Source organism: Panthera onca, chromosome A3 (genome assembly GCF_046562875.1).
Source record: "Panthera onca isolate mPanOnc1 chromosome A3, mPanOnc1 haplotype 2, whole genome shotgun sequence".
NCBI lineage: Eukaryota > Metazoa > Chordata > Mammalia > Carnivora > Felidae > Panthera > Panthera onca.
This window is the reverse complement of record NC_138341.1, coordinates 115,932,159-115,955,201: the sequence shown is the minus strand read 5'-3', so window position 1 is coordinate 115,955,201 and position 23,043 is coordinate 115,932,159. Positions and strand designations below refer to the sequence as shown.

General features: G+C 36.7%; 1 protein-coding gene across 5 annotated transcripts in view; it reads left to right on the top strand.

Moving 5' to 3' along the window:
• The window catches only part of NCOA6 (nuclear receptor coactivator 6), a 108,445-nt gene that overhangs the window by 29,029 nt on the left and 56,373 nt on the right, over positions 1-23,043 (top strand). For 4 of the 5 annotated variants that reach the window (XM_060616132.3, XM_060616122.3, XM_060616169.3 and 1 more), the window contains exon 1: positions 22,103-22,384. In XM_060616132.3, the coding sequence (XP_060472115.2) occupies positions 22,150-22,384 (235 nt within the window). In that variant the 5' untranslated portion in view covers positions 22,103-22,149. Of the gene's footprint in view, positions 1-14,856; positions 14,963-22,102; positions 22,385-23,043 lie in introns of those variants that run through there. The other variant, XM_060616137.3, reaches the window with a different exon arrangement.

Here is a 23,043-nt window from a genome sequence, read left to right as displayed (position 1 = left end):
ACTAAACAACATTGATGAAAGCAATTGAAGATGACACAAACAAACGGAAAGATATTCCATATTCATGGATTGGGAGAACAAATATTGTTAAAATGTCCATACTACCCAAAGCAATCTACACATTTAATGCATCCCTGTCAAAACACCAATGCCATTTTTCACAGAACTAGACAAATAATCCTAAAATTTGTGTAGAACCACAAAAGACCCTGGATTGCCAAAGAGTCTTGAAAAAGAAGAACAAAACTGGAAGTATCACAATCCAATCCCAGATTTCAAGATATACTATAAAGCTGTAGTAATTAAAACAGTGTGGTCTTGGCACAAAAATAGACACATAAAACAATAGTACAGAATAAAGAGCCCAGAAATAAACCCACAATTATATGGTTAATTAAATTAAAGCAAAGGAGGCCAGAATATGCAATGGGAAAAAGTCTCTTCAACAAATGATGGTGGGAAGACTGGACAGCTATATGCAAAAGAATGAAACTGGACCACTTTCTTTCACTATACACAAAAATAACCGTAAAATGAATTAAAGACCTAAATGTGAGACCTGAAACCATAAAAATCCTAGAAGACAGCACAGGGGGTAATTTCTCTGATATCAGTTGTATGTAGCAGCAGCTTTCTAGATATATCTATCTTCTAAGGCAAGGGAAACAAAAGCAAAAATAAACTATTAGGAATGCATCAAAATAAAAAGCTTCTGCACAGCAAAGGAAACAATCAACAAAACAAAAAGCATACTGAATGGGAGAAGATAATTGCAAACAACATATCTGATAAGAGGTTAGTATCCAAAATATATAAAGAACTTATAGGGGTGCCTGGGTGGCTCAGTCGGTTAAGCGTCCGCTTCAGCTCAGGTCATGATCTCACAGTCTGTGAGTTCAAGTCCCGCATCAGGCTCTGTGCTGACAGCTCAGAGCCTGGAGCCTGCTTCAGATTCTGTGTCTCCCTCTCTCTCTGCCCCTCCCCTGCTCATGCTCTGTCTCTCTCTGTCTCAGAAATAAATAAAAACATTAAAAAAAAAAAAAAAAAGAACTTATACAGCTCAACACAAAAAAAAAACCCAAATAATGCAGTGTAAAAATGGGCAGAAAACATGAACAGACATTTCTTCAAAGAAGACAGCCACATGTCCAGCAGACACATGAAAAGAATCTCAACATCACTCATCATCAGGAAAATACAAATCAAAACCATGAGATATGACCTCACACCTGTCAGAATGGCTAAAATAAAAAACAAGAAACAACAAGTATTGGCAAGGATGTAGACAAAAAGGAACCCTTGTGCACTGTTGGTAGGAATGCAGTCTGGAGCAGCCATTGTGGAAAACAGAATGGCAGTCCTCAAAAGATTAAAAATAGAATTCACGTATGATCCAGTAATTCCACTTTTAGGTATTTACCCAAAGAATATGAAAATGCTAATTCTAAAAGATATGTGCACCCCTGTGTTTATCATAGCATTATTCACAATAGCTAAATTATGGAAGCAGCCCAATAGATGAATGGATAAAGGGGTGTGTGTGTGTGTGTGTGTGTGTGTGTGTGTATAATAGTTATTACTCAGCCATAAAAAAAGAATGACATCTTGCCATTTGCATCAACGTGGATGGATCTTGACGGTATACTGCTCAGTAAATAGCTCAGAGAAAAAAACATACCATATGATTTCACTCGTGTGGAATTTAAGAAACAAAACAAGTGAACAAAGAAAAAAGACAAATGAAACACCAGACTCTTAACTATAGAGAACAAACTGGTGGTTACCAGAGGGGAGGTAGTTGGGGGAATGGGTGAAATAGGTGAAGGAGATTAAGAGTACATTTATTTTGAAGAGCACTGAATAATGTATAGAATTATTGAATCTATTGTACACCAGAAACTAATAAAACACTGTATGTTAATTATACTGCAGTAAAAATAAAAGAATGATAAAATATTAAAGATAAAAGTATATAACAAGAACTCTTGTGGGTGCCTGGGTGGCCCAGTTGGTTAGCATCTGACTCTTGGTTTCAGCTCACATCATGATCTCACAGTTAGCAGTGCAGAGCCTGCTTGGGATTCTCCCTCTCTCCCTCTCTGCCCCTCCCCCACTCGTCTCTGTCTCAAATAAATAAACTTTAAAAAAAATTTACAATTCAATTATAAAGAGTCAAATATCCCAGTTTTAAAAATTGACAAAAGATTTGAATGGATGTTTCTCCAAATTGTGGCAAATGGAAAATAAACGTGAAAATATGCTTAACATCATTTGGCATCAGGGAAATGCAAATCAAAAGCACCATGAGATACCACCTTACACCCACCAGGATAGCTGTACTCAGAAAGGTAATGACAAGTTGGCGGTGATGCAGAGAAGTTGGAACCCTTGTGCCCTACTGGTGGGAATGTAAAATGGTGTAACTGCTTTGTAAAACAGTTTGGAAATTCCTCAAAAGATTAAACATAGAAAATATATGACCCAGCAATTTTACTCCTAAGTGTGTGTGTGTATATATGTATGTATATGTGTATGTAAATATGTATGTATGTGTACATGTAATCGTGTATATATATATATATATATATATCCGAGAAAAATGAAAATATGTCCATACAAAAACTCGTATACAAATATTCATAACAGCATTATTCATAATAGTGAAAAATGGAAACAACCCAAATGTCTATCAGCTGATGAATAAATGGATAAATAAATGTGGTTCTTTTGGTAAGGGATGTTATTTGGTATTTTTAAAAATACTGTTACTTCCTACAACATCTTGAAAATATTCTAAGTGAAAGAAGCTGGTCACAAAAGACCAGTTATTATATGGTTTCTACTATATGAGGTATCTAGAAAAGACAAATGCTCCTCGACCTAGTCTCAACTTTACCCTTTAATGGGGGCGGGGGGGATTAACACATTAAATTAAAAACAGAGCATATTAGCAAAATTGTTCATTGTACTCGGATGAAGATGATGGTGACTAGTAATAGTTCATCTTTATTTCATACCTTATAGATCTTTTCAATGATTATTTTTTTTAAAAAATAGCATTTGGGGTACCTGCGTGGCTCAGTCAGTTAAATGTCCAACTTCAGGTCATGATCTTGCTGTTTGTGGGTTCGAGCCCTGTGTCGGGCTCTGTCCTGACAGCTTCATCCTGGAGCCTGCTTTTGATTGTGTCTCCCTCTGTCTCTGCACCTCACCCACTCATGTTCTGTCTCTCTGTGTCTCAAAAATGAATAAACACTAAAAAAAATTTTTTACGGGCACCTGGGTGGCTCAGTCGGTTGAGTGTCCGACTTCAGCTCGGGTCATGATCTCCCAGTCTGTGAGTTCGAGCCCCACGTCAGGCTCTGTGCTGACAGCTCAGAGCCTGGAGCCTGCTCCGGATTCTGTGTCTCCCTCTCTCTCTGCCCCTCCCCCACTCTGTCTGTGTCTCTTTCTGTCTCTCTGTCAAAAATAAACATTAAAAAATTAAAAAAAAAATTTTTTAATAAATAGTATTTATGGGGTACCTGGGGGGCTCAGTTGGTTGAGCATCCGTCTTCAGCTCGGGTCATGATCTCACTGTTTGTGAGTTCAAGCCCTACTTTGGGCTCTCTGGTGTCAGCATGGAGCCCACTTCAGATCCTCTGTCCCCCTCTCTCTCTGCACCTCCCCTTCTCATACGGTGTCTCTCAAAAATAAACAAACAAAAAAAGATGGTGTTTATTCAGTGCTATTTATTCAATAAATAAGCAGCATTGAATAAATAGAAAAATAATATGGAAAGAAAAAAGTCTCTCAATCATAATCCCAAATAATTGATATAGTTAAATGTCAAGGATAAGGAACATAATAGTCCATTCCTAAATTAAAGGATCAGGGTAGTGTTAGGGTTATGAGTTAAAGATAGGGTTAGGGTTAGCCGTTACGCAAAATGGCTGTGAGGGAGTAGACATGGTAAGTAGCCAACTTCTGATGACTATGTAACTGGACTAGGGCTGGTCTTGCACCTTTGTAAACACTTCCTGAATGTTGGGTATCAGAGGCCCAGAATTCACACTCTTCATTTGTGCTCAGAGCTTATCTTCCCATGGAGGCTATAAAGCTGAATAGGAAAAATGTATTTTTTTTTAATTTATTTTTTATAGGGAAGGAGAGAGAAAAAGAGAGAGAGAGAGAGAGAGAGAGAGAGAGAGAATTCCAAGCAGGCTTCGCACTGTCAGAGAGGCTTGAATTCACGAATCATGAGATCATGACCTGAGCTAAAGTCGGACATTAACCAACTGAGCCACCCAGGTGCGAGCATACACAAGTTGGGGAGGGGCAGAGACCGAGACACAGAATATGAAGCAGGCTCCAGGCTCCCAGCTGTCAGCGCAGAGCCTGATGCAGGGCCAGAACCCACGAACCATGAGATCATGACCTGAGCCAGAGTCAGGCACTCAACTGAGTGAGCCACCCAGACACCCTGAGGTAGCCTCCATTTTAATTTCCAGTTTGGATTAACTTTTTGAAAGGAGGAAGATGATAGAATAGTGTGGAGAATAGCCACTAGTGGAAAAAGGAAGAGTTAGAGATCTTGCACCAAATAATTTCCAGTTCTTCAGGGAAGTATGATTAACATTGAAGTCAGGGCACCTGGGTGGCTCAGTTGGTTAAACTGAGTTTAAAGTTGTGTCTCCCTTTCTCTTTGCCCTCCCCCACTCATGCTCTCTCTCTCTCTCTCAAAAATAAACATTTAAAAATTAAAAAAACCAAAAACATTGAAGTCAAATAGCCAGGGATTAAAATAGTCATAGTGTCCCTAGATCTGGAAAATGTTAGCCCATCATTTTCTAAATGACAACATGGAAGCTAAGAAAGGTTTAAGTGATTCCAAGGATGTAGAAAAAAACCAAGATGGAATACAGGGTGCTGCAGTTCAGTTTTAGATTCTATATAGTTATGTTTGTTTTATTTCCACACAAATAATATGGTTTGTATTATATTAAAAAAAATTAAACAACCAGACTTTATGATAATAAAAGAAAAAGCTTTTGTTTCTCCTTCATCACTTTTTTGGAGCAAATTCTTTTTTTTTTTTTTTAATGTTTATTAATTTTGAGAGGGAGGCAGTGCATGCAAGTGAGTGTGGGTGGGGCAGAGAGAGAGAGTGAGAGTGAGAATCCCAAGCAGGCTCCGAGCTATCAGTGCAGAGTCCAACACAGAGTTTAAACCCATGAACCATGCATGACCTGAGCCAAAATCAAGAGTCAGATGCTTAACTGACTGAGCCACCCAGGCACCCCATTGGAGCAAATTCTTAACCACATTCCCTACCTGACTCAGTTTCCTCATATAAGGTAAATTAAATAATGTATGAAAAGTGTGGTTCTAAACTTTGCACATTAGAATCACCTGGGTAGTGTTTCAGTGCCCAAAGCTCAGGCCACAGTGCAGACATAGTATGACTCTGGAATTATTTTTTTAAGTTTCTCAAATAATTATAATGTGTAGCCAAGGTTGGGAGCTACTGGAGTTCTTTCAAGGCATATACTCATTTGATCTCAGATATTCTGACTTCAGTCATTTTGGAGTTATTGCAGCAATTCTAATTAGTGGGTATTGGCCTGAAATAAACTAGGTCACTTGGTTCTGATATTTCTGCTAATTGTGTACTATGTATGAGTAGGGTAGAGTCACCCTGGTGAGAAGACAGTTTGGTATATGGTGGGAGAAGCACTGAATTTGAAGGTGAAAGACCAGGCTTTAGTCATTATCCTGTCACAATCTTAGTCTATAATTTCAGTCAAGTCACAATACCACTGCTGTGATTCAGGTTTTTCCTTTGAGAGTTGGGGGGAGTTAGACTGATTATTATGCAAATTCCTTTCTAGCTCTTAAACTTCAAGTTTGTGAGTTAGTGGGGGTGGGGGAAAGGCAGTTGATGGATTTGTATGCCTTAAGAATAAGTGAGCAAGGGGGGCAGGACACTGATAAAAGCATTGCTGAAGGAGCCAGCTGTGGGATGGGATGGGAGTGGGTGGGGAGGAACAGACTGGGTGAACAACAGAACCTGGAGATAAGCGAATGGGATGGGAAAGGGTTGGGAAGCAAGTGTAGGAGACTGGCTGAAGGGAATATTGTTGAAGGTGGTGACAGTGGCTTAGCCCTTGGTAACAATGTGTTCCAGGTTCTTAACCTTACTGTCAAATGACTCAAGGAAAATGTGGTCAGAGGGGCTCTCCTCAGAACTAGGAGATAGAAAGCAGAGGCTATTTTTGTTGTTGCATGCCTGAGATGGGGTAAGAGTAGAAATATACTTGCTGCTCAGTGTTTAAGAGGGTAGTAGATAGCTGGCTTTTTTTTTTTTTTTAATACATAATTCATGCATGTGGTTCAGAAATAAAAACATTATAAAAGAGATATACAGGGAAAAGTCTTGATCCCACCCTCAGCTCCCAGGATTTATTTATACCCTTCTCCCCATAACTTTTTAATATGAAAAAAAATGTTTTTAATACAAAAAAGTTGAAAGAATAATACAGTGATAATAGTTTGCTATATTTGCATCATCTGTTTACCTACCTATCTTTACTGAATACTTTGAAAATAAGTTGCAGACATTATGACATTTTATCCCTAAATACTTTGGCATGCATCTCCTAAGAATAAGGGCATTTGCTATACAATCACAAATAACATTACTACACCCAAGACGTTTTTAAAAATGCCCTAATATCTTCTGTTACTTCACATTCAGTTTTTCCCAACTGTCTTAATAATTTTATGGCTGTTTTCTTCAAAGCAGGTCTAAGTAACGTTTATGAATTGCATTTGGTGGTCATATTTGTAAGGTCTTTTAATTGAGAACTGTGTCTTCCCCCTATCTCTTCCCTTAAGATTTTGGGTTTTGAAGAGACCAGATCAATTTTGTTGTAGCAAGCCACACATTCTAGATCTGATTATTTCTTCATGTAATCAAATACTTCTTCATGTATTTGTTCTTTTTGCTCTATCTCCTGAATTTTCTATAAAGGAGAAATTACTTTTAAAGACTTTTTAGACCTAGGCTAGGCATTTTTAGTAATAATCATCATAGATGATGACTGGTGTTTCAGGTAAAATCGCATCAGAAGGCATAAATAGAAGGTCTCACTGTAATTGTTACTGGATTTGATCACCAGGTAAAGCTGGTGAATGTCATATCTTTCCACTCTAAAGATACTTGTTTTCTCTTTGCAATTAGAAAGTAATCTGTGGAATAATCCGTTTGCACCATGGGAGTCTTCTGTTCCCCAGCAGTTTTCACCAGATGGTTTTTAGCATCCTTTGATCATCCTTGCCTGAATCACTTACTTCATTGGAGGTTGCACAATGGTGATTTCAAAAATTTTTTCCTTCTGCATTTATTAACTAGCATTCTGATGTAAAGGAGAACTTTCCCTCTTTACCAAGGATGAATGCTTCTTAAAAGACAAAGTAAATTTCTTGCTTCATTCTTTTTTCTTTAATTATCAATCTTCAGAGTAAGGAATTGACGTCATAGTTACACCTAATAGTGACTTTCTGAGTAATTTTTTTACTCTCTGAGCTATTATTTACTCTGAGCTATTATTATATATTTATGGATTTCTATTTATTCATGGTATTTTAATCAATTTTAGTCATTAATTCTTTTTGATACTTAAATTATCTTAAATTTGCCGGTAGAAACCCCTTAAACTGGCTCCTGGGTCCTTGTGACTTTGTTCCCTATTTGTCTGAGTGCTTCCTTGCCCTCCTCTGGTACAACATGTTTTTTGTTTTGTTTTGTTTTGTTTTTTTTAGTTTACCTTGAAACTAATAATTTTTACTGTTTTGTGGGGTTTTTTTGTATTTCCTTCTAGAGGTTTTTTTTGTTTGTGTTTTTTTGTTTTGTTTTGTTTTTTGTTTTATTTTTGTCAGAGGGAGTGCGAGTGGGGAAGAGGCAGAGGGAGAAGAAAACAGACAGTTGTAAGTAGGCTCCACGCTGACAGTGTGTAGCCTGATGCAGAGCTGTCTCATAAACTGTGAGATTATGAGCCCAAATCAAGAGTCAGATGCTTAACCAACTGAGCCACTCAGGCACCCCTAGAGTATTTTATTTTTAATACTAACATATATAAAATATTTTTCTCCTCTTTCCCCACTAAAAGCATCCTGTAGTCAATGTTTTATTCCTTGTTTTTTCTTCTCTCAACAATATATCTTGGAGATCATTCCACATCAGTGCATAGAGAGCATCCATATTCTTGCTGCCTTTCCTTTTTATTAGATGTACTATAATTTAATCAGTCTCTGTTGATGGACATTTTGGTAGTTTCCTATCTTGCTCTTGCAAAAATGCTTTTATTGAATAACCTTGTATATGCGTCATCTAGTAAGGGAACAGGTTTATCTGTAGGATCAGTGCAGTCAGATGCTCTACCACTGAGCTGTACCCCCTCTTACAGGATCACCAACCAGAAGTGAGATTGCTGGGTTAATGGTATATGTAATTGTAATTTTGATAGATAATGCCTACTTGCTGATGTTAGACAACCACTAGCAAAGAATGAGAATGTCTGTTTTCCTATAGCCTTGCCAAGAGAGTACATTATTATATTTTTGGATTTTCACTAATCTGATGAGTGAAAAAAATGTTTTCTTATGTGTGAAGTTTAACATTTTTTATATGTTTAAAGTTCATTTGTATTTCCTTTTCTTTGAATTTTATGATCATATTCTGTGCCCATTTTTGGACACAATACTTTGTCTAAATTGCTGTTCTCTTTATAATACCTATATATGCATACACATATACATACACAAACCTGTTTTTTTCTATGGTATGTTTATATATGGGAAATTTGCTCTTTCATTGTCAATATTTTTTCTTTGTCATTTTGTTTGTTGTTTGTTTGTTGGGTTTTTGTTTTGCTTTACTTATGGTATTTTTTGCCTTGCAGAATTCTTTGATTTTTATGTATTCAAATTTACCCACTTTTTAATGGCTTTGGATTTTATGTCATAGTTAAAAAATCTTTACCCAGTCCAAGAGTATAAAAATTTCTTCTGTACTTTCTTCTAATACTTGTAGGGTTTCATTTGTTGCATTGGAGTTTTGGATCCATTTGGAATTTATCTTGATGTGAGGTATAGCTTTAAGTTTATTTTTTCCCTAGGTGGCTACCTAGTCCCATTTAATGAAAAATCTGTTTCCCCCCACCTTTATGAGATACTAAAATTCTACATCCATTTTGATCACTTTTGGGGATTTTAGTCTTCCATTGGTCTCCCATCCGTTTATATGCCAGTACTCACAGTTTTAATTACTGAGGCATTATGTTTTGATATCTGGTAGGACTTGTCCCTTTCCCTACTCTTATTTTTCAGAGGTTTTTTTTTTACTCTTTTTATTTCCATGTGAACTATAAAGTCAGCTTTTCCATTTTAAAAAAGTTAGAATTTGGGGCGCCTGGGTGGCTCAGTCGGTTGAGCGGCCGACTTCGGCTCAGGTCATGATCTCGCGGTCCGTGAGTTTGAGCCCCGCGTCGGGCTCTGTGCTGACAGCTCAGAGCCTGGAGCCTGTTTCAGATTCTGTGTCTCTCTCTCTCTGACCCTCCCCCGTTCATGCTCTGTCTCTCTCTGTCTCAAAAATAAAGAAACGTTAAAAAAAAAAAAAATTAAAAAATAAGATAAAAAAAAAAGTTAGAATTTTTCTTAATGTTTTATTTTATTTTTTTAATTTATTTATTTATTTTAATGTTTATTTATTTTTCAGACAGAGAGAGACAGAGCATGAACGGGGGAGGGGCAGAGAGAGAGGGAAACACAGAATCGGAAGCAGGCTCCAGGCTCTGAGCCATCAGCCCAGAGCCTGACGCGGGGCTCGAACCCGTGGACCATGAGATCGTGACCTGAGCCGAAGTCGGATGCTTAACTGACTGAGCCACGCAGGCACCCCTGTTTTATTTTATTTTTGAGAGAGGGAGAGAATGCAAGCAGGGGAAGGGCGGGGGCGGGGGGGGGGGGGTGGTGAGACACAGAATCCAAGCAGATTCCAGGCTTTGACAGAGCCCGACAAAGGACTCCAACCCACAAACCGTGAGATCAAGACCTGAGCCAGAGTCAGACACTTAACCAACTGAGCCGCCCAGGCACCCCAAGAAGTTAGCATGTTTTAATAGGATTGTTAGATCCTAAATTAGGGAGAATTGATGTTTATGAGTCTTTTTTCCTCTCTCTCTCTCTCTCTCTCTTTGAGAGAGAGAGCACGAGCTGGGGAGGGGCAGAGAGAGAAGGAGAGAATTTTAAACAGGCTTCATACTCAGCATGGCACCCAACACGGGGTTTGATCTCACAACCGTGAGATCCTGACCTGAGCTGAAATCAAGAGTCAAATGCTTAACCGACTGAGCCACCCAGGCACCCTGTGAGTCTTTTTGTCTAAGAATGTGGTGTGTCATTCCATTTGTTCAAGTCTTTTTTGTATTTGGATCCTTTATTAGCATATTTAAAATTTCATCTTGTAACTCTACATTTTCTTTTTAGTTCAGTCCTAAATAGTTTGTCCTTTTTGGGGCTGTTATAAATTAAATTTTTCCCCACATATTGATGATTGATTGCCTATGTAATAAAGCTGTTGTTTTCTGTATATTTTGTACCATTCTACTTTGCTGAATCTCTTATTTTTGCTGTTTTCTTGGTTGATTTTTCAAGATGTGCAAGAATACAATTATATCATCTGCTGATAGTGATAGTTTTACATTTTTCCCAATTTTTTACTATTATTAGTCTTGTTTAATTTCACTGACTTTATATACCTATGATAGAATGTTTAATAATATTTAGTAGATATCTGCCCTCTTCCCAACTTTTCCCCATTAAGCAAGCTGCTGACTTTAGGCCAAAAAAAGATATATTTTGTCATGTTAAGGAAGTGTTTATATATTTGATTTTTTTTGAGAAGTGTTAAATTTTGTCAAATGACTTTAAGTATCTGTGGAGATGATCATATGACTTCTTCCCTTAGTTTCCTCATAGTGAGCCTTGCTTGTATTCCTAGACCAAACTCTACTTAATTATGATGCATTCTTCTTCATCTAATGTACTGTTGTATTCTATTTAAAATTTGATTTAGAATCTTGCATCAACATAAGAGAGATTATAGCTTTCTGCCTGCAGTGTGTATTAGCTTTTGATATTCATGCTATATTTGCTTCATAAAAAGATTTAGAAAGTTTGCTTTCTTTTTGTATGTTCTGGAACAGTTTCAGATCATTAGACTTATCTGTTTGCTAAAGGGTTAATGTTTCCATTAAATTTGTGTGTGATGCTTTTGGGGGGCATTATCATATTTATATAGGTAGAGTGAACAAAAGCTTGAACAAAATAGTCTCTATGTTCCTTTCAATTTTCTTTGTTTCTGTGGCTATTTCCTTCTTATTTCTTATTTTATGTATTTGGACTTTCTCCCTTTACTAGATTAACTAGTGGTTTATTTTATTGATTTTTCTTCCAATGTACCAATTTTTGGATTTATTTATTCTGTTTTTCTGGGTTTTGTTTTGTTTTGTTTTGTTTTTAGAGAGAGCACAAGCACGGGAGGGTCAGAGGGAGAGGGAGAAGCTCAAGCAGACTCCACCCCCAGCATAGAGCCCACCGTGGGGCTGGATCTCATGACCTTGAGATCATGATCTGAGCACAGATCAAGAGTCAGATGCTTAACCAACTGAACCACCCAGGCGCCCCTCTTTTTCTGTTTGTTTGGGTTTTTTTTTTTATTAATTTCTCCTTTTATCTGTATTAATTCCTTCATTTTGATTTCTTTCAGTTCACCTTACAGGTTTTTTTCCTGACTTTTTGAGTCAGACATTTAACTCCTTCCTTTCTTTTCTTCTTTCTTTCTTTCTTTCTTTCTTTCTTTCTTTCTTTCCTTCTTTTTCCTGATGTAGGTATTTATCGCTGTGAATTTTCTTCTTTACTGGTTTGGCTGTATTCTTTAGGTTCTAAAATGTAGCATTTTCCTTGTTTTGGCATTCTCTAGAAATTTTGCAATATTGATTTCTTTTTTAACCCAACTCCAAGGGTTTTGTTGTTGTTTTAAGGTGAAAAGGCCTTTGTTTCTTGATTTTATTTTATTTTTTAAATTTTTTTTTTCAACGTTTTTTATTTATTTTTGGGACAGAGAGAGACAGAGCATGAACGGGGGAGGGGCAGAGAGAGAGGGAGACACAGAATCGGAAACAGGCTCCAGGCTCCGAGCCATCAGCCCAGAGCCTGACGCAGGGCTCGAACTCACAGACCGCGAGATCGTGACCTGGCTGAAGTCGGACGCTTAACCGACTGCGCCACCCAGGCGCCCCTCTTGATTTTATTTTAAATGTATAATTTCAGTACATTGTACTGAATCAGAGTATTATTCTACTGTTACTTTTTGGATTTATAGAGTTTTTTCTTTTTTAAATTCCAGTATAGAGTGTTATATTTGTTTCAAGTGTACAGTGTAGTGGTTCAACAATTCCATGTATTGCTCAGTGCTCATCAGGGTAAGTGTACTGTTAATCCCATTCACTATAGAGATTTTCTTTATGGCCTTTTTAAAAAATGTTTATTTATTTTTAAGAGAGAGAGTGTGCAGGCTGGGGAGGGGCAGAGAGAGAGACAAAGAATCCCAAGCGGGCTTGCCACTGTCAGCGCAGAACCCAGCACGGGACTCAAACCCACGAACCAAACTGAAATCATGACCTGAGCCAAAATCAAGAATTGGACGCTAGGGGCGCCTGGGTGGCTCAGTCGGTTGAGCGTCCGACTTCAGCTCAGCTCATGATCTCACGGTCCGTGAGTTCGAGCCCCACATCGGGCTCTGGGCTGACAGCTCAGAGCCTGGAGCCTGTTTCGGATTCTGTGTCTCCCTCTCTCTCTGCCCCTCCCCGTTCATGCTCTGTCTCTCTCTGTCTCAAACATAAATAAACATTAAAAAAATTAAAAAAAAAAAAAAAAAAAAAAAAGAATTGGACGCTTAACAGATTGAGCCACCCAGGCATCCCTCTTGATGGCCTTTCTTAAGGTCATTTTTTGTTAATGTTCCATGGAGTTTTGAAAAAATGGCTTAGACTTAAATTAAAAAATAATTAAGGAGCATAGTTCTTTCCCTAAGAATTATTTATTAATGTCTAGTATATATATCCATTTAAAAATTTGAAATTATAAAATCAATATTTGACAATAATGTAAAACCATAACAGCCAAGTTAAAGACATTGTAGATTGATACTATCTTTTCTTTTTAAAATTTTCTTACTGTTTATTTATTTTTGAGAGAGAGAGAGAGCAAGCAAGCCAGGGAAGGGCAGAGAGAGAAGGAGACACAGAATCTGAAGCAGGCTCCAGGTTCTGAGCTGTCAGCACAGAGCCCGATGCGGAGCTCGAACCCTCGAACTGTGAGATCGTGCCTTGGGCTAAATTCTGACTCTTAACCACTGAGCCACCCCAGCGCCCCAGACTGATACTACCTTATTAAAGTGGGAATATTTTTCTGAAGCATGCCAAAATTAGACCCTTTCCATGCAAAATTTCTATGTGTACCATAAATAATACTTAGAAAAACTGAAAATTTAATGAAAAATAAAATAAAATTATATATAAAGTAGGAAAAAAGCTTAAATCTATACTTTATGAAGTTTATTTAAAAAATTTTTTTTAATGTTTATTCATTTTTGAGAGAGATAGAGCACAAGTGGGGGAGAATCAGAGAGAGAAGGAGACACCGAATCCAAAGCAGGCTCCAGGCTCTGAGCTGTTGCACAGAACCCAATGTGGGGCTCGAACCTATAAATGGTGAGATCATGACCCGAGCTGAAGTTGGACACTTAACCCGCTGAGCCACCCAGGCACCCCATATACTTTATGAAGTTTAAAATGAATTTTGAAATTATGTTAGAACAAGCGGGTCTTGTATTTAGTGTGTGTAGAAAATATTTTGGTTTTGGCTCCAAGTATCTGCAAACAGTGTGGCATGATGATGTTAATTCATTTTAATTTGACAGGTTTAAAAATGGAGGTAAAGGGAGGAGGTCTCTAAGGCTTAGGGTCCCAGTTTCATGATTCTTTTTTTTTTTTAATTTTTTTAAAATTTTATGTTTTTTTATTTTATTTTTGGGAGAGAGAGAGTGCGCATGCGCATGAATGGGGAAGGGGCAGAGAGAGAGGGAGACACAGAATCCCAAGCAGACTCCAGGCCTCGTACTGTCAGCACAGAGCCCGATGCGGGGCTTGAACCCACAAACCACGAGATCGTGACCTGAGCTGAAGTTGGATGCTTAACCGACTGAGCCACCCAGGTGCCCCTCCCCCCCCTCCCCCCAGTTTCATGATTCTTTTTTTTTTTTTTTTTTTAATTTTTTTTTTTTCAACGTTTTTTATTTATTTTTGGGACAGAGAGAGACAGAGCATGAACGGGGGAGGGGCAGAGAGAGAGGGAGACACAGAATCGGAAACAGGCTCCAGGCTCCGAGCCATCAGCCCAGAGCCTGACGCGGGGCTCGAACTCACGAACCGCGAGATCGTGACCTGGCTGAAGTCGGACGCTTAACCGACTGCGCCACCCAGGCGCCCCTGGTTTCATGATTCTTAAGCGAAGGCAGTATATGTCCTGGAGTTTGCTTCTATACTCTTTGAAATGCTTGTTGAATAGTGGTTTGATCTCAGAAAAAAGATATTCTTTGTAGACCTAATGAAAACTCTATTTTAACATTCTCTAAAGATGTCTAAGTTGACTTGGTAACTTGTATTTGCATTGACTTCTGTTATAAAGATGTCACCTCTGTAATTTCTAATTTCTATATGATACTGCAACTTTCTCTTTGTCTCTCTTTTTTAGAATTTTTATTTGGCTGCTGCCTTTTGAAATACAGGCCCTAAAAATGCCAGCTTGTTTGGACTTAGAAGATGACCTGAATAAATGATAAAAAAATAAAGACATTTTGGTGAGTGAAATCTTTTGTGAAAGAGTGGTTAAGGCTCAACTTAATTCCAAGCAATGGAATGACTCTACTAAAGTTACGTAGCAAATTAAAAAACTGTTTCCTTTATCATCTAGCGTTTTGTCAAAGGAGAAGATGGTCCTTCAGCCAGTTATCGAAGGTATCAGTATATTTAATGAAGCCCCAAATTCACTAAGTTTGAGTGCCTTCTGTTCCTCTAGGGTTGAGAACTTGATCTATTTTTTTCTTTCTCTTCGAGAGTCCACATACCTCTTAGGAGGCACATCATAACATTTAAATGCATTTCAAATATCTGGTCTACTCCAGCACTGTACCAAACCCAGCATAGTTCACTCACACCTAGCATTGTACTAGTCAATCATGGGAGTTGTAGAAATTGAAAATTGGTGACTGGGCCTTATGCAGCTACAGTGTGTTTCATTTGGCATGCAGAGTATTTTTATTTTCTGAAAATGTAAACCTATTTTAAAATCTGGAGATTTCACTGAATATATGGATTTTAGCCTTTTCTTAAAATTCAGAACATCTGCCCAACTCCTCCCATCCTTCCAAAAAGAAAGTAATAAGCTGGAGCAGAGGATAGTAGCTGCTTAGCATAGATGGGTATGTGAGTTTCCTGTTACCCAAATCATTCATACAGTGTGTGTAAATACACTTAATATCCAGTGTTCTTCTCTTATTTTATCTGCCTAACCGCTATGAGTATGTAAGTTTGTGGTTTCTGATGCAGATCATAGTGTCTTGTCTTTTGTTCAAATGGCAGCCAAGCTGATATTCTGAATAACCTGTAACAATCTTCTACCCATTATTCAGCTACCTGCACCAGTCCCTTCTGTTCATATGTAAATGTAAATCTGGTGCATATTAGCAGGGTATATATATAATACGTAAGGTATATAAATTTATATATTCATAAATAATATAAATTTATATATTTACAAATATATATGTTTAAATATATTTATTTTTAACCCTACTGTGATTTGGAAGATGTTCATAAGTAAGCTTCTAAGCCTTCCTGATGTCTGTGGAGCAGCACTATGTTGCTGGTATGCTTGCTTTTTTCTTCCTTTTTTTTTTTTTTAAGCTTTTTATTATGAACAATTTCAAACATTTTATAAAATTATACTATAAACAAAAGTATAATAAGCACCTGTATACTAATCACCTATATTTAACCATTATTAAATTTTGTCATACTTGCCTAATCTATTTTTCTCTCAATTATTTTAAAGTAAATTATAAGCATCCTGATGTTTTACCCCTGAATGCTTCAGTATGCATCCCTTAGACAGTAAGAACATTGCCCTATATAACCATAACACCATTGTTATCACACCTAACAAAATTAGTGGTAGTTCACTATCCTAAAAATGTGCTTTACATCTTTTTTCCAAACCAAGACCTAATAAAGGACCATACACTGCATTTGATTTTTAAAAAAATTTTTAAAAGCTCTTTTAATGTAGAATAGTTTCACCCATCTCTTTCTTCCTTGATTACAACTGACTTACTGAAGAGGCCAAGCCAGTTATGCTGTAGAAATCCTACACTCTAGATTTGTCTGAATATTTCCTCATGATGTTATTTAAGTTATACCTCTGTCTCCTGTATAAAGATTTTATTATATTCAGGTTAAACATTTTTGGCACATTTCACATAATGTTTTATCCTTATTAATGATCCTTTTCTGAATTATTTTATCAAGGATCACAAAATTGTGATTTTTCCAATGATATCATTCTTTTTACATTTAAGTTGGCTTTCTTCTTAAAAAAGAGCTTTCCTTTATCAACTGGAGCTATTTGGTTATCCTGAAATATTACCCTTAAATGATTTAGTTTGGAAATCTATTTCCAAAAGTAGAATAAATAATATGCTTGCTCTTTAAATTCTCCTGGATGTCACATTTATTCTTAGGTTCTTTACAAAAGATCAAAAGAATGAAATATGGCCTTTTGTAGCAACGTGGATGGAACTGGAGAGTGTTATGCTAAGTGAAATAAGTCATACAGAGAAAGAAAAATACCATATGTTTTCACTCTTATGTGGATCTTGAGAAACTTAACAGAAGACCATGGCGGAGGGGAAGGGAAAAAAAAAAGGTTAGGGAGTGAGCCAAAACATAAGAGACACTTAAAAACTGAGAACAAACTGAGGGTTGATGGGGGGTGGGAGGGGGTGATGGTGGGTGATGGGTATTGAGGAGGGCACCTGTTGGGATGAGCACTGGGTGTTGTATGGAAACCAGTTTGACAATAAATTTCATATAAAAAAAAATCAAAAGATTCCCTGTTACAAGTGAAACCAACAGATAATCTGGAAGTTTATTATGTGGCGAGTGAGCAAATTAACTGGTGGTTAATCTTAACAAACCCAGAGAGATAGCACATGTTTTCTTGTGATGACCATAAATGAGCAAGTGAGTCTCAAACTGGTCAGCTGTAATGATTTCTGTCTCCAAGAGCAGTCACTGAACTGCATTTCACTCAAAATTAGTTAATTGTTTTGATTATAAATCCTTTGTTAAAGACTAGATTTTAAGTGGACGTTATGTCAATGAATATGTTATCGGGAAGAAGCTTCTTTAAAAAGTTTCTGGGGGCGCCTGGGTGGCTCAGTCGGTTAAGCGTCCGACTTCAGCTCAGGTCACGATCTCGCGTCCGTGAGTTCAAGCCCCGTGTCGGGCTCTGGGCTGATGGCTCAGAGCCTGGAGCCTGCTTCCGATTCTGTGTCTCCCTCTCTCTCTGACCCTCCCCCGTTCATGCTCTGTCTCTCTCTGTCTCAAAAATAAATAAACATTAAAAAAAAAATTAAAAAAAAAAAAGTTTCTGGAGAGGAGGCCAGCAATTTTTCATACTTACTTTTAATTTCTTCATTTTTTAAGCACCTGTGTAGTGCCATAGTACTTTTAAACCAGTAATTCTTGAATTTGGATTAGTTGATTTGTTTTATCTGCCAGGAGATGGTTTTCCAAATTCAGATTTGCCAGCCTTCATGACATGACCGACGACCCCTTTAGAAGACAGATTTTTAGTTGATCTCTTTCTTTCCAGTAAAAGATTTCTTTTGGAAAACACTTCTTAAATCTTAAATTCTTTTCTTGTAGTTGTTCCAACGGGGAGTAGCTATTAAATAGCTCTAGTATTTCAGGCAGTCTCAGCAATCAGTCGTTTTCCTGATGAGTAACAGCTTTTAAGCCCTAAAGTCTTTTTCAGTCTTGTTTATTTACCTCTAAAGTTCTTTAAAATCTGTAAGGAGCAGATGGCAGTTGACTAAAGGCAATGGTATTTATAAGGGATTTTCTGAATGCTGTTGTTTCTTAACCACCCAAGTCACACTATTCCTTTGTAACAGTCACAGTACTAGAAAAGGTGCTTTGCTCAAACGTAAGTTTTTTTGTTGTTGTTTTATTGTTTTCATGTTTACTTACAACAGAGGAATTTTTCCCCGTAAGATTGCTTAAATTGGTTTTTGGAAATTCTTTGTTCTTGAAATTTAATTGACTGTTTAAAAAAGAAAAAGAGGGAATACAAACTGGTGCAGCCACTCTGGAAAACAGTATGGAGTTACCTCAAGAAACTAAAAATAGAACTACCATACGACCCAGCAATTGTACTACTAGGTGTTTATCCAAGGGATACAGGTGTGCTGTTTCGAAGGGACACATGCACCCCAATGTTTATAGCAGTACTATCAACAACTGCCAAAGTATGGAAAGAGCCCAAATGTCCATCGACGGATGAATGGATAAAGGTGTTGTATATATATACAATGGTATTGCTTGGCAATCAAAAAGAATGAAATCTTGCCAATTACAACTAAGTGGATGGAACTGGAGGGTATTATGATGCTAAATGAAATTAGTCGGAGAAAGACAAATATCATATGACTTCATTCATATTAGGACTTTAAGATACAAAACAGATGAACATAAGGGAAAGGAAGCAAAAATAATATAACAACAGGGAGGGGGACAAAACATAAGAGACTCTTAAATGTGGAGAACAGAGGGTTGCTGGAAGGGTTGTGGGAGGGGGAATGGGCTAAATGGATAAGGGGCATTAAGGAATCTACTACTGAAATCATTGTTGAACCATATGCTAACTAACTTGGATGTAAATTTAAAAATAAATAAATTATTAATTAAAAAAATAAAATAGCGGTGCCTGGGTGGCTCAGTCGGTTGAGTGTCTGACTTTGGCTCAGGTCATGATCTCACAGCTCGTGAGTTCAAGCCCTGCGTTGGGCTCTGTGCTGACAGCTCAGAGCCTGGAGCCTGCTTCGGATTCTGTGTCTCCCTCTCTCTCTGCCTCTAACCCACTCTCATTCTGTCTCTGTCTCTCTCAAAAATAAATAAACATTAAAAAAAAAAAAAGAAAAGTCTTAAAATAAAATACACACCCTTCTATTAATTAGAATAACAAAGAACCAAAATTCAGAACTTGGGATAAACATGTATTTGAAACTAGATGGAAGGAGATTTACTAAAAGAGTAGAATTTTTAGTAGTAGACTAAACAGAAATTTCACTGAATGAGAGATCTAATTTGTAATTTCCTTTTTCCCTCATTGTAAAAGCTGCCAACAAGAAAAACAAACTGTTCAGAATAAATGGAGTAGGGGAACCTGTTTGCATCTATGTATCATGACTTTGATATCTAAAAGGCTGAAATGAGTGGAAAGAATATGAATATTAATACAAGTTCCCTGAACTAGATAATAGTTATTAGAATGAATAACTGAATGTAAGTGCTATATTCTGTAAGTTTTCTATATTCTATCCTGTAAGTTTTCCTTTTTTTTAATATCTGACAATTATATCCATTATCCATAATCTGACAATTATAAAAGTCCAGTTTTAAAGACTTTTGTTCCGGTTCTGCCTCATGGAATGGTAAAGTAGTAGTATTTTTTGTTTTTGTGCACTTTTAAATCATCCGATAACCTGATTATTCAGTTGATCATATTTTAAATATTTTAGATAAATTTGCCTTAAAATTAAATTATTCTACAACTGACACAAAAGATTAAAATTGTGATTTAAATTTGCTATATGAGTATCCACTTTGTTAGAAAAATGTATAAAGTTGGAGGGTATTTTATATACTCCAACATAATCTTAGGAATGAGAAGTAAGGTATGTAGATGCTTAATGTGTATTTTCTGTTATATTATTATTATTATTATTATTATTATTATTATTATTATCATTGATGTAGATATGCTGGACTTCCGTCTTTAACATGGGCAAATAAAACCATATAGTATTTTGCTTTTACCAGAGTTTTACAACATGATAGCTTATCAAATTAGTGATATACTGCCAAAATAGTTTTAGAAATCACCCTATAAAAACCCAACAACTCTATCCTATACCTAAGCCAATAGATCAGTTTGTAGGCATCTCTTTGCAGAACTGATATGCTAGTGTGAATTTGAGGTAAAATATTTAGTATTTAGGAAAGAATAAAAAACGATTCTTGCATGGGACACCTGGGTGGCTCAGTCAGTTAAGTGTCTGACTTCGGCTCAGGTCACGATCTCACGGTTCATGGGTTCGAGCATCCAGCTCTGTGCTGACAGCTCAGAGCCTGGAGCTTGCTTCGGATTCTGTGTCTCCCTCTCTCTCTGCCCCCTCCCTGGCTCACACTCTGCCTCTTTCTCTCTCTCTCTTAAAAATAAATAATAAAACATTAAAAACAAATTAAAAAAATGATTATTGCATGTAAATCCTAAATGAAATGTCAAAGAAGAAGTAACTCAATAAAAGTATGTTATATTTAAACATTAAAAAAAAGTTAAACAGTTTTTAAAAGTTGATAATTTTTTTCCATTTATACTGGTATTATAACCTATGACAGCATATTTAGCTTTGCATGTCCCTAAATGACTTGTAGCATATTTGGAAAATAGGAAAAGAAAATTTACCAGCCTAGTACAATCACTGTTTGCATTTTAGTGAATTTCTTTTCAGCCCTTTTTTTCTTATCTATCTTTAAAAAAAACACATAGTTGTAATTCTATAAGGAATGTTTTTAAATTAGAAGAGTTGTGTGAGATTCTTATGTATCCATGTCATTCTGGCTTAACACAAATGCTAAAAAATGAATGTTCACTCACTTTTGGGTTAAGAAGTGATCTTCAGTCCCAACGCTAATGGAGAAAATGGCCACATGGTGTGATTGTTAAAACATGTATTCTTTGATAGACAGCATAACTGAAAATAACAGATAATGTGACTTCTCTAGATCTAAAAGTTGAAAAGTAATTTCTGTCCTGGACACAGTTCTTTCTTTCTATAAACATGTGTTAACTACTTATTTTCCTTTCCTAAAAGTATTTAAAAATGTTTTATGGTTTTGTTTCTAAATTATTATTTTTAGCCATATAACTATTAATAATACTTTAAAAGTTATTTTATTTATTTTTTAAAATTTATTTATTTTTGAGAGAGAGAATGCATGCACACAAGCAGGGGAGGGGCAGAGAGAGAGGGAGACACAGAACCTGATGTGGGGCTTGAACCCATGAACCATGAGATCATGACCAGAACTGAAGTCAGACGCTTAACCGACTGAGCCACCAAGGTGCCCCTAAAGTTATTTTAAAGGGTCCTCAAGACTTTAGGATTTTAGATAGTCCTCCAGATGTTTTTAGTTGGGTCAAGCTTTGCTTTGCAGGTTAGAAAAAGAGAATGGCTTTAGAAACCTTGGCTCCTCTGAAACTTTTGTCAGAACAGGAATAAGGGGAGTATTGGAGAGCCCTTTGGTCTGTGGGGTCAAAGGCTTATATAAATTAATTTTCAAAATATAACTTGTTTTCTTGTGATTGCTTGTTCCCTCCTCCCTGTATTCTAGGTAGCCTGACATAATAGACATAAACATTATAATATAATAAAAGGAACTTTATTTAAAACTGGTGAATTTTTATTTCAAGTATTTTTAAGAACTAATTATTATAGACTATCTTAGTTTATCCTCTCTGTAATTTCTTAATGTTTATAGTGTGCTTTCTTATTACTTGGGAAATAAATTATAGTTTTTACAGACCAATGGATTATACATTGTTGATTGTATAATTATGCATTGTAACGCCCTTTTTGTATCTTCTCTTTTCAAAGGTTTGCTTATTCTCCATTTGGCATATGCTACTGGAATAATATTCACCATGGTTTTGGATGACCTTCCAAACTTAGAAGACATCTATACTTCCTTGTGTTCATCATCAGTGGAAGACTCAGAGATGGATTTTGATTCTGGACTAGAAGATGATGACACAAAAAGTGATAATATTTTGGAGGATTCCACAATATTTGTGGCCTTCAAAGGAAATATAGGTGATAAAGACTTCAAATGGAAATTGGACACAATATTGGAGAATGTGCCCAATTTGTTACACATGGGTAATTTATTATTTAATTATTTTTAAAATTTAGTTTAATTATTTTTTTCTTTTTTTTTTTGGGGGGGAGAGAGTGAGCACATGCCAGTGGGGGAGGGGCGGAAAGAGAAAGAGAGAGAGAGAGAATATGTTAAGCAGGCTTAGTGTGGGGGCTCAATCTCAAAACTGTGAGGTCATGACCTGGGCCAAAATCAAGAGTCGGATGCTTAATCTACTGAACCACCCCGGTGCCCCTCTTCTTGTTACTTTTTTAAAAAAATGTTTGCTCTTCTGTGATTGTCTTGAGTTTTACGAAGTAAAACTTTGCCATACTGGATTGAAAGGCTGATTTTAAGTGCAGAATTGGAATTTTAGAATTTTTTTTTTTATGGAGGTATAGTGGACATATAACATTACATTAGTTTCAGGTGTATAACTTACCATTCCATATTTGTATATATTGTGAAATGATCACCCACCACAATCTAGTTAACATCTGTCACCATACATAGTGACAGTTTTGTTGTGATGAGAACTTTTTAATGTTTTTATTTTTGAAAGAGCGCAAACAGGGGAAGGGCAGAGAGAGAGGGGGACAGAGGATCTGAAGCAGACTCTGCACTGACAGCAGAGAGCCCAGCGAGGGTCTTGAACTCGCGAACCATGAGTTTATGACCTGAG